The following is a 13,188-nucleotide window of genomic DNA, read 5'->3' as shown; positions in this document are numbered from 1 at the left end:
TAGCAGAGATAGATAAAAATGATGTTCTACAAAAATGTAAAGAATAAAATAATCATTTTGAATGTTTTTCAAAATTTTCAATGACAAAAATCCTTCCCGTTAGGCTTTGTTTATAAACCGTTAGCAACGCACGTGAGCCAAGCTACTCGCGCGACCCTGAAGGATGTACCTATTGCTGCTGCTCGACCGACTTAATCCAATATTCTCTTTCATTACAGCACTATCGCCACGTTAATAGTATGGGGAAAAAGAGTATCATTCTCTGATAACGGCTCTCACGAGAGAGCCAGAGAGTGGTGCTAGTTACCCCACCTCCCTTTTTTTGCATAGAATCATATTTTTGCTACGACCCGGCGTAGGTCCACACGCTGCAAAAGCCGCCGGGCGACTGAAGCGGGCGTGGTTACGCGCCGCTTTATATACACCGCGGTGAGAGTGTGTGCGTGAAGGTCGCTAAAGTCTTCCTGTCGGTTGTCAATTCGAAGTCGTAGAGACCAATATCGGACTATGAGAACAAAAGAATTGCGACCAAGAAACTCCGCCTTTGCATGACTGGGGTAGACCCACACGCTGCAAAAGCCGCCGGCTTTATATAACATTTTACATCGCGATGAGAGTGTGTGCGTGAGGGTCAATTTCGTCTTCCTATCGATGGTCTACTCGAATCCGAATTGACTCAAAACTCAACTACGAGAACAAAAGAAACTTAACCGCCTTTGCATGACTGGGTCTAGTTTCAATCTCTATAAACTTCAATCGTTGATACTGCACAGCTGTTGTTTCAGTTCAATAACATCGTTGAAATGCTCTTGCTTTGGGTACATGATAATGATTTAAAGTGTTTAGTTGCGCGTGGTTGTAAATTGGATCGATCGTAATGTGGTTAGAGCGATTGCTACGATGCACCAGCAAACTTTGGGAATTATTGTGTCTCCCCTGATCCTGATGCTGATGCAAGTTATCTTATACGTCCTAATGTCGAGTTCTATGCTATCAAATATAATAGCCCTTTAAATATACCTTTAAAGCAAGAGATGACAAAAGCTTTTCCCCAAATTGCAACAGAACATTGTTTATATTTTAACTTTCCGTCTATGTTTTAGGCCAGTATTGGAAATATGATAAATGTCCTTATAATCCTTCTGGTCGTCACTATCGTCCCTGATCGTAATGTGATTTACTTTTAGTATGAACAGATGGTCAAAATAATTTATTCTGAAGAATTTTATGTAGTAAGGTCGATCTCAACTACCTTTGATGGATCAAACTTACAATGAATGTGTTTGTTTGCACAAATGTTTTATTAATTATGCAGCAGTTTGTACTGATTTTTGTACGAACCAAATCAAGATGATTTCCAGTGAGAATTGTTTGCACATAGCTAGCAACAAAGTGAAAACTCAAAATCGATTACCTAAGTGCTGTGGTTGCAACCATGAATAATTACATTCATCGTATTATGAGCTAGGAAAGGTGTTATCCATACATAGTGCAAACAAGATTCAAGAAAGAGAGCTCACTGCTAGAACGGTGGTAACTCGTTCAACATCTTTCATTAAATAGTGGTAACGTCAACTATTACCATCGAAAATGAACTTTCTCAAGTTGGAGCATCCCCCTGGTGTACCATATATATCCATCAAACTGCTCAAAGTGCTTGGCATAATTGGACGACAGAAAGAACGTCTTCGTATTTTGCCTGTGTTTCTTGTCTACATTTTCATCATAGCCTTGCCTAAGAGTTTCTTCGGATATCCGAATTTGGAGCTGGCCATCATTGGGATTGCTGAACTGATTTTCCAAACCAACACATTCTGTGGAGTATTTCTACTTTTCAAAAACGGATCCAAACTGGAAAAACTCATCACCAAAGCGAGGACATTCTCCCAAAAGAGTAAGTGTATAGTGACTGATAGCTGAAATTAAACTATAATACGCTAAAGAGCTGTACTCTTCTTGGTGTAGTTCTTCAAGAATCATCACCCGTCATCGGGCAACATTTGAGTACACAGCACGAGTTCATCCACAAAGCTAGTAGAATATTCTTCATCGTAGTCTTGTATGCTGCTCATTTCTACGTATTTGCACCAATTTTGTCAACACTTTACACGCTCTACAATACTGCAAGCAACGACAACGGAACCATATACTACACTCTGCATATGGAAGAAAATTTCTATGGGTTACCAACGCGAACGTCTGGCCAACACTATCTGCTGTTCAGTGCTATCATGACTCCGACAAGTTTTCTATGTGCATTCGCTGGCACAGTGAAGATCCTGGCAATCTGCAACTGTATTACCTATTGTACTCTTTACTTTCAACTGATACAAGTGAAACTGCAGACAGTAGCGCAGGACAACTCGTTCCACGAAGAACTGAAAACGATCGTTATGTTGCATCAGGATGCGCTCAACTGTGCGAAGCTTCTGGAATCCATCACATCTTTGGTGCTTTTGCAACAGCTCCTCCTGTGCGTTTTGATCTGGTGCTCCATGCTTCTCTACTTCACCGTGTCGGTATGTTGTGAACTCCCGACTGCTTTAACTTCTTTGCAAATCTATCAGAACGTGTTATATTGCAGGGATTCAATGTTAACTTTATGAACCTGTTCGTCCTGTTCGTGTTTGACACAACCGAAACATTTGCATACTGTTATCTCGGAGAGCAGCTTTCCAGTGAGGTACTGCCTAGAGAATTGTTGGCCACGAGGCAGGAAGTATCATGCAATCCAACCCTTTTCAGAGTGCTCGTGTTGCCCGTGTCGTGTATGAATGCAGCTGGGAAGTGCAGACTCCCGCGATACAGCGAGATCTGAAGCTAGTTCTTGTTCGTGCTCAAGCTCCAGTCGGAGTTACTGCCGGGAAGTTTTGTTTCATGAACATGGAGCAGTTTGGCATTGTGAGTAAATGATGCGGTAGTATTCTTCAGAAACCATTTTTTATGATGCTTCTGTTGTACATTTCAGATACTGAAAACAACGTACTCATTATTTGTAGTAATGAGAGAGCAGATTTAAGCAATTTCAACATGAAATATTTTTCGCACCGTTGCAGCACACTCACCGTCAATTCATAAATTTCAATAAACGTACGATTTTATTGCACTGTGTTTTTTTGCATGCATAGAAGTTTCGCCTTATCATTTTACCCAAAGAGAATAACCATGAGTGATGCTTACCTGTAAAGAAAAAGAAACATAACACAATCAATGAGGGGGTCATTTTCCAAAAGACTTACATAAAACTATTTTCTAGTAAAAATAAAGCACCATACAAGGAACATCTTTCCCTAATTGACTACCTATTGATTGAATTTTCTACACTTTTCGCACGCCACCACCATAAATCGCGTTGCATTGGGCTAAGTGCATATGATCCAAGCCTCATAAATGCACGCCGAATTGATTATCGAACCGGTAAACTCCAATTGATGGGTGGGCCCGGCCTATACACGCCATCCTACGCGTGACACACCGTGCGCAGAAAAGCTAACGTTAATCACAATGGATGCGCTACTGAAACTTTATCTTTCCACAAGCCACCATAAACACACTGCGATCAGACAAACCGATAGATACGCTACCGATGATCGTAATCCCTAACGAAAATTGCTCATTTGTAAGCAAACCCCCTACACGCCAAATGAGACTCACCGTTTAACAATATCGGTTTACATACTTTAGTGGACTCTAGCTCTGGAAAGTGTTTGCCATTCATCGATGTCTCCCGAAGGTACGTAAAAGCCTTCAAACATCAATGGATACTGCTAACTGCGGCCAGACAAGCCCAACAGTCACCCATCTTCATCCTTTGGTAGATAGTCTCTTTTGCCCAAAAATGGCAACCTGGCCCTCAGTAGGTCGTCCTCGGCGTGCAGAAACCCTTCCCTCTCGAGACCATTCCTACACACGAAAGATTCCTGCGTCACAGTGAAGAGATGGATAGTTTCAATTTTCCTCTTTTGCATATTAAAATTGCCCACAGCATTGTGTAGGATCTCTTCTGGAATCATATTACAGGTTCCAATATTAGTGTCTACCGCCATATCACATGATACATTTACTGTACCATAAACTTTACGTTGACACAGGAGCCATTAGTTATTTAAATAAAAAAAATCACTGTAATATCATCTCCTTAACCATTCTTATTGCGCGTTTAAAGGAAAATATGTTAACATTTTATATTTCATAAGAGTAAAAATCATTTTGTGATATACTTAAAAGAGGATGGTTATCTTCGAACCCCCGTCTTACTCATTGGTAAAAATGCTAAAAAAAAGTAACAGCCAACTATACGTTTAATAATTTATAAAAATCAGGAAAAGCCAACGGCAACAGATTACATTTTAGAAGCAGTGCCTAAAAGAAGGACAATGCTGTGTTGTTGACGTCAATGCTTTCCCATGCATCCGGTGGAGAACTCAAATTGATATTCAATCTACATGAGAAGCGAGATATAATTCATTGGAATGGAATTATCTCAATTTATAAACCGTGTTACTAACAAAGGGCTACTAATACTTCCTTTTGTTTAATAACATGTTTATATCCAATCATCCAAATCGATATCGATAACGACAAACCTAAACAGAGATCGCTCACGATGTCATGCATTCGTGATCAAAAGAAGAATCATTCATACAATCGATTTCATAAACTAGATATTGGTTGGTTGGTTAGCTGAACTGCACAAAAGAACTCTGCTGTTCAATTACAACTCATTGATTTGTAATCGATTTCATAAACGACATACAATCACCATCTATTTAAAAGGGTATGTGAAAACTATCTACAATACAATACGTTCCTGTGATATGCATATAAATATAATACACTGCATGCAGAGCCCTCTCCATTGTAACAGTTGCTTTTGATGTTTCAACGCCTTTGAAGTGCTAATTGGCGAATTAGTACGAGTTGTAGCGGACAGAATGAATTGGAAACGAATAAAATATTCATACATACAAGCGCCTTGACAAAACAAACAGGCGTGATTCTATATTTTGCATCAAACGAGAAGTGTCCCCGTAGCCATGAAGTTTCTCCAAATCGACGATCCTCGTGACGTGATCCCGATTGGGTGCAGGTTGCTTAAACTTTTTGGCTTACCGTGCGACGAAAGCTTCAAATATTTGTTTTGGTTAAAGTGCGTATATTACTTCACGATCGGCTTCATTACCCGATTGCTGATTGATATCGAAGATCCAGTAGGTCTAGTGCGCGTTGGATCAGAAATTGTGTATACGATATATCTTATCACTCAGATGATCGCTCTGCACAGTAGGCGTAAGGATGTATACCAATTGGTGGACATGCTGCAGGAGTGCGTTGATAAATCCTATTCCGACCATATTAATACGTTTCTTATCACAACGAACATCAGAATTACCAATTCAACAGTGAAATGTTGCAAATTTTATATGATTGTATGTCTAACATACTTCTGGTTGCCCTGCATTGCAACGTGTGTCGTGGTTGTGCAAAACTTGCGGAACCAGACGGGTGTACAGGAAGAGTATGTCCTTCCTACCGAGTTAAAGTTAGTACCTACGTTTGCAAATTTATTCCGAAACTACACAAGTATTATTACTCTATGAAGCATTTTTCTGTTTTTCAAACAGCTTCTACTACATGGATATTCGCTACAACTTTCTTCACTATTCAGTTTATATGGTGGCCGTTAGTGTGTTGGTTCTAATAGGGTCGCTGAGTTTGTGTACCAAGAACGTGGTAGATTTCTCTCTTATTCGTACTGTATCGATGCTGTTTAAAATCACCGGCATGCAAATTCGAGAACTACCTCCATCGGTATCTCAACCCGATTTCAATATTGTCATACGATCACATCGCAATGCCCTGCAATGCGCTACGAAGTTGCAGCGAGTAATGAACCTGACGTTGATGATACAATTTACATGCTGCAGCGCCATCTGGTGTCTAATGTTATGCTACATACTGCAAATGGTATGATCGATCATCATTATCAATTACAAGTAAAACATATAAGTAAACTATAAGTAAACTCAATTTTTTGTGGATATTTCTGTACAACTTCACAGGGATTGTCTACCAAGGTGCTCAATGTGTTATTACTACTCTTGCTAATGACATTTGAAACATACATGTATTGTCAATTGGGAACAAAATATACGAATGCAGTAAGTCAACCACAACTACCAATTATCGTTCACAATTACTCAGCCATGTATTCTACCACTGCAGGCTGACGAAGTGCTCGGTGCCTTACAACAGCTTACGTGGTACGAACAACCCGTACCCATCCAAAAGCAACTTTACTTCATGATACAACATTCTCAGAGATCCGTTGTATTGAGAGCGGGAAAGCTTTTCCCCGTCAACATTGCACAGTTTAGTGAAATTGTGAAAAAATCATACTCGTTTTACCTCGTTCTCAAGGATGTGTTCTAATAATGTTGATGCTTCAAACGTCTTCGCGCAGTACATTCGTAATCATCACATGTCGCACGTACATCACTCAAAATAATTCTACAACCGCACATTAGCATGTCACACTAATCACTCGCAGTAGAAGAGCTTTTCTTTTGCGTAGCTTAAAATTTTCGCGAGCAGTCGCAATCTATAAGTAGTCTAGTGAAAACGAACAAAGCAAACATTTTCGTGGTGCCCTACAACAAAACATTTAATTTTGCCAAGGCAGTGCAATTCCTCACACACATACTATGGGTTTTTTTGAGCCACACGACGATCCTTTAAAGATATTTCCGCTTCCATTGAAACTTTTCGAACAGCTCGGCATATCTAAGGATCCCTCCGATCGTGTTCGACTCTTCGTTACCAACAGCTATTTGCTGTTCGCGTTGTTTGTTCCGAAACTTTTCCTCGGGTACGGAACCATTCCCCAATGCTTCCGAAGCATCGCGGAAGGCATGTTTTCATTGAATACTTGTATTACGCTGTTTTGTCTACCCTTCAAAATGGACCATCTGGAGATGTTACTTCGAGATCTAAAACTGTGGACCAACATAGGTAAGATCGGGGGATCTCTACGACGGCCACACGAAATGTCAATCTTTGTTTCTTATTTCAGCGAGCGTTACGGACGAGTACAAACAAATTCTGGTCAAACTCAACACGACTATCCATAAATACACAAAGTATTATTTCCTTTTTACGATTGGTATCATCGTTGCTATGTTGACCAGTGTCACAGCTGGTGTTCTTTACATTTACATATCGCAAACGCCCGGCCAATTGATTTTTTTCCCACTCATGATGGAGCACCGTCTCTACGTATTGGAACCGCACCGTAATCTTCTACATTGGTTCTTGCACCATATGTTTCTAATGCCGGCCCTCATCATTCTTCTGGTGATATTCACTGGCAAGGCTGGCTTGTTTTTCGGTTCCATTCGATTCTGCACTACACTGTTTAATATCCTTGCCCTGAAGATCGATAGATTACGATTCCTCCTCTCCTCTGAGCAGTATACAGCCGAGCTTAAAGAAATCATTCTACTACATCAGTTAGCCATCAGATGTGCGAAGTTGCTGCAGAAAATACTTATGGACGTATTGCTCGCACAGTTCAGCGGTTGCGTGTTGATTTGGTGTTTCTTTTTGTACTCCGTAATGACAAGTGTAAGTAACACGCATGATCTACAAAATGGAGCGAATTGGTAAACGTTCTTTTTCATAGGGAATTACTCCGGAAGGTATTACGATGATCATTATGATTTCTTCCTTTACGACTGAAACTTTCCTCTTCTGTGTGTTTGGTAACGAACTAACCATCAAGGTAAGATTAATGCTCAATGGAGTGATGGATTAAATGTTGTACTAACACTACCAATTTGCTGCCAAAACAGGGTGAACAAATCAGTGCAGCTATGTATGCAACCGAATGGTACGAACAACCTGTTAAAATACAGAAGCTTATCATACCCATCATGCAGCAATCCCAGCAAAGAATTGGCATAAGTGCGGCCAAATTCTACTACATCGATATCAGCAGATACGGTCAGGTATGTACCGTCCAAATGTAATACAAATAACAAACTGTTGTTTATTTGTATTTTGAATTGTTAATTATTTGTCTCTTTTTTACAGAACATGAAGACCGCCTACTCATTCTATCTGCTCCTGAAGGATATTTTTTAAAGCAAACGGTACCACTAATAATGCACAAGAGTTTTATTACGTACAGTTCAGAGGCCTTCAATAGCAGCCAGCCAATCCAAAGCTCATTCAATCCGTTTGATGCATGTTTCACAAGTATCGTTTATACATATGATTTGCCAATCGATAATCTGATTCCCTATAGGTTAATAGACATGTTTTTCTTTTACCCTCTAATCAAACAAATATGCCCTTCCCTATAATGTGGGGGTTAGTTGTGATTACATGCTAATGCCTGTGTAATTCCACTATAGAGAATAGATGCAAATCAATATAGTACTCAGCTAGAACGATATCTGATAATGAAATCGATCACCATATACCGCACAGCCAGCAAACGATGAGGTTCTTTGTAATAGAAAACCCTCCGGGTGTGCCACACATTGCACTTAAGTTGCTTCGACTAGTTGGAGTGTCTGAGGTGAGAAACGAAAGGTACCGCTTCATTCCGGTATTTCTGGCATTCATAGCCATCATTGCAGTGCCAAAAATTGTACTTGGCTATCCGAACTTTGAAACATCGATCATCGGACTAGCGGAGCTGTTCTTTCAAACCAACCGATTTGTTGGTGTGTTGCTGTTAGTGCTTTACAGCGGCACACTTTTCTCACTCGTCCGGCAGTCTGAATCCTTTACGAAAAAAGGTAATTCTAACCTGCTACATACACATCACACATACATTGTTAATCATCACATTCCGAATCCTTATTTTGCAGTGCTGGAAGAATCGTCCCCAGCTGCTGAATATCTCACAAAGGCGGATGCTCAAATGACCAAGATGACAAGGCTCTATCTTACTGCTCTTCTAGTGCCAGCTAACTTTTACAGCTATTCGCCTATCATATCTTCACTGTGGAAGTACTACAATGCTCACGAAAACAACACTGCCGCTCCAGGATTTATTTTGCACATGGAAGAAAATTTCTACGGACTTGATATCAGAGAAACGTTTAGTCATTATCTCATTTTTGGTGCGATCATGGTGCCGACCTCATTTCTATGCGCTCTCGTCGGTACAGCGAAGCTCGTGTCCATACTAAGCCTCATCAGGTACTGTACCATCTACTTTCAGCTTGTTACACTCAAGCTGCAAGAAGTAACCCAGAAACAATCGTTTGGGTCCTGTGAATTGAATTCCGTTTTACGAATGCATCAAAATGCACTTGAGTGTAGCGATTTGTTGACAGCACTGACAGCTCCCATCATGCTGCTGCAACTTCTGCTATGTATCCTGGTGTGGAGTTCGATGTTGCTGTATTTCACCGTATCGGTAAGATGTACACAGCGTAACCCTGCGGAAATGTTCTAATACTCACTTCATATCTTACAGGGTTTTAACACACAGTTCATTAATCTAATCGTGTTGTTTTTGTTTGATACGACAGAAACCTTTGGTTATTGCTATCTGGGCAATCAACTCTCCGATGAGGTAATCCTAAGCTTATCACAATTTGCGGTGTACAGAGTTAACCTAGAATGTTTCTCCCTCCAGAGTGCACATATTGCCCGTGCCGTGTATGAATGCAAATGGGAATCTTTATCGCCAAAGACACAAAAGGATCTTCAGCTGGCTCTAGTTCGTGCTCAACGTCCCGCTGCAATCACTGCCGGGAAGTTTTGCTACATGAACATGGAGCAGTTTGGAGAAGTAAGCCTTTGAGACCGTTTCGCCAACTCGTAATTGTCACTAATCCTATGATTTTCTTTTTGTTTCGTTCAGGTCGTTAAAACAACGTACTCGTTCTTCATCGTTCTAAAGGATATGCTTTAATTATTCAGCCAGTGTTGAATCACAACCTTGTACGCGATATTGATTTCTGACACTGATACAGATTAATCCAAAGTTACATCAAATGATAGTTCATCTTTCTCTTGTTAGTGTTAATGCACGTTATGCATTATAGAGCAGATTTAATTACAGAGCACCTCCTTACTTGGCACTGGTTGTACAGTACGCTATTTAGCAAATGAAATAAACTTCACTTTTAGCAACTGAGCAACCCAGCACTATTTGAACAATCTTGATTACTTAATTATAGAGTTTTACTGCGTTCTAATTACATTCTGCACGGGGCGGCCCGGTGGCATGATGGTAGCGGAGCCGGTCTTCACACGAACGGACCGGACCAAAATCCCATCCGGATCAATCCCCCCTAGCCCCTGACTATATTCGGTTGCGTGGTATAATAAGTCGATACGGCCACGCCGTTCTAACGAATAAACAAAGTACATTGTGCATGCGTATGCATTCGGTATATCAGTTCTTTGAATGCATTAACCACATCAATATCGGCAAAATGTCTTGCTGGACGTAAATTGAGACAATTCTTACCACCGACAGGCTACTGGGAGTGCCTCATCTAGTACTGAAAGTGGTCGGTATGGTGGGAATTGCTCACGAAAGGGAACATCGCTTCCGATTTCTTTTAGTGTTTTTGACATTTAGCCTGATTATTGCGATTTCCCAGATTTTATTTAGCAACTCCCCAGCGAGCAATTCGACCACCATGCGAGGCGAGATAAAAAATAAATACACACGCGTGAAACACACATTAACCGCTTCTTCAAAGCGTCCAACAGCGTATGTGAATATGTACTGTGTGTCATGTAGGTTCAGCTTGTTCGGCTCGAAGTCGGCATATTCAACCTCTCATTTAAAACATCCAACTGACTGGCGTGTGTGGATTTCTGCATTTAATCGTACTTAAATTATTATTTAGTTATAAACCATCGGTTTTAAAGTATTGGTAACACTTTAACCAAACAATAGGTACACTTTCTCCTAAGATATTTTGAAAGACAAGTGCACAAATTCAATGATCAAAACTAGGTATAATTTGAAACATTGCTAGGCATTGCTTTGCGGCGATCTGTAACACACGGAGGTATTTAATAATAGCAGGAAAAGTTCAAGTGATAGATACACATATTGTTCTACAAAGTGGTTACGAATACGAAATCTAGTTTTTCTATAAGTATCAACGGTGTTTTTTCTATAATTTTCACAGATTTTTAAGAATAACTAGAAAAGTAGCAGAGATAGATAAAAATGATGTTCTACAAAAATGTAAAGAATAAAATAATCATTTTGAATGTTTTTCAAAATTTTCAATGACAAAAATCCTTCCCGTTAGGCTTTGTTTATAAACCCAACCAGCAATTGGACTCCGCCTACCCATTTTTTATTCGGATCTCTCGTTCTGGCCTACATGCGACGCGAGATAAAAAATCGAACACACACGTGATACACACGCAAAATCACGGTACGCGATCCACGCCCTCCATCGCGCGTATACGGATATCGCAACGCAGCAACACATTCAAAGCAACCGACCGACAACGCGTGTGTCGACAGGTACCTGTGTACTGTGCTCGCGTCTGCCGACTTAGAGTTAAATTTTGTCCTTGCAGCTTACGCGCCTATGTACGCATAAGCGAACACATTCAAAGCGACCGACCGATAACGCGTGTGTCGACAGGTACCTGTGTACTGTGCTCGCGTCTGCCGACTTAGAGTTAAATTTTGTCCTTGCAGCTTACGCGCCTATGTACGCATAGGCGAACACATTCAAAGCGACCGACCGATAACGCGTGTGTCGACAGGTACCTGTGTACTGTGCTCGCGTCTGCCGACCTAGAGTAAAATTTTGTCCATGCAGCTTACGCGCCTTGCAGCTCAGCATATGCGGCTCGAAGCCCACATATTCAACCTCTCAATTAAAGCGTCCAACTGACTGGCGTGTGTGGATTTCTGCATTTAATCGTACTTAAATTATTATTTATTTATAAACCATCGGTTGTAAAGTATTGGCAACACTTTAACTAAACAATTGGAACACTTTTTCCTAAGATATTTGAAGGACAAGCGCACAAATTCAATGATCAAAACTAGGTATAATTTGATACATTCGAAGACATTGCTTTGTGGCGATCGGTAACACACGGGAGTATTTAACAATAGCAGGAAAAGTTTAAGTGTTAGATACATACATTGTTCTACAAAGTGGTTAAGAATAAGAAATGTAGTTTTTCTATACATATCAGTGGTGATTTTTCCACAATTTTTACATATTTTTAAGAATAACTAGAAAAGTAGCAGAGATAGATAAAAATGATGTTCTACAAAAATGTAAAGAATAAAATAATACATCTTTCTATGGTGTTTGAAAAGTTCTAAAACTTATACCAAAAATTTTTTTTCATTATTTTTCAATGCAAAAATTATTTCAAAATGCCTTAAATTTTATGTTTTATTTAAAAACAGCCAATCGCCAAGCCATTTGAATGTTTTTCAAAATTTTCAATGACAAAAATCCTTCCCGTTAGGCTGTGTTTATAAACCGTTAGCAACGCACGTGAGCCAAGCTACTCGCGTGACCCTGAAGGATGTACCTATTGCTGCTGCTCGACCGACTTAATCCAATATTCTCTTTCATTACAGCACTATCGCCACGCAAATATATGGGGAAAAAGAGTATCATTCTCTGATAACGGCTCTCACGAGAGAGCCAGAGAGTGGTGCTAGGTCCCCCACCCCCCTTTTTTTTGCATAGAATCATATTTTTGCTACGATCCGGCGTAGGTCCACACGCTGCAAAAGCCGCCGGGCGACTGAAGCGGGCGTGGTTACGCGCCGCTTTATATACACCGCGGTGAGAGTGTGTGCGTGAAGGTCGCTAAAGTCTTCCTGTCGGTTGTCAATTCGAAGTCGTAGAGACCAATATCGGACTATGAGAACAAAAGAATTGCGACCAAGAAACTCCGCCTTTGCATGACTGGGGTAGACCCACACGCTGCAAAAGCCGCCGGCTTTATATAACATTTTACATCGCGATGAGAGTGTGTGCGTGAGGGTCAATTTCGTCTTCCTATCGATAGTCTACTCGAATCCGAATTGACTCAAAACTCAACTACGAGAACAAAAGAAACTTAACCGCCTTTGCATGACTGGGTCTAGTTTCAATCTCTATAAGCTTCAATCGTTGGTACTTCGTTCAATAACATCGTTGAAATGCTCTTGCTTTGGGT

The 13,188-nt window shown here is 40.4% G+C and overlaps 2 protein-coding genes across 2 annotated transcripts in view; one reads left to right on the top strand and one right to left on the bottom strand.

Annotated features, from left to right (window-relative positions):
* LOC128304666 (klarsicht protein) overlaps positions 1-13,188 on the bottom strand; it is a 184,381-nt gene that overhangs the window by 102,169 nt on the left and 69,024 nt on the right. The gene's annotated exons all lie outside the window — the stretch shown is intronic.
* On the top strand, positions 5,764-6,432 carry LOC128304668 (uncharacterized). The gene is made up of 3 exons (XM_053041877.1): positions 5,764-5,967; positions 6,063-6,161; positions 6,226-6,432. Exons 1-3 carry the CDS (start codon positions 5,764-5,766, stop codon positions 6,430-6,432), a joined length of 510 nt encoding a protein of 169 aa, XP_052897837.1.

This window comes from Anopheles moucheti, chromosome 3 (genome assembly GCF_943734755.1).
Source record: "Anopheles moucheti chromosome 3, idAnoMoucSN_F20_07, whole genome shotgun sequence".
Taxonomy (NCBI): Eukaryota; Metazoa; Arthropoda; class Insecta; order Diptera; family Culicidae; genus Anopheles; species Anopheles moucheti.
The sequence above is the reverse complement of the archived record's forward strand: the minus strand, read 5'-3'. Positions and strand labels throughout refer to the sequence as shown.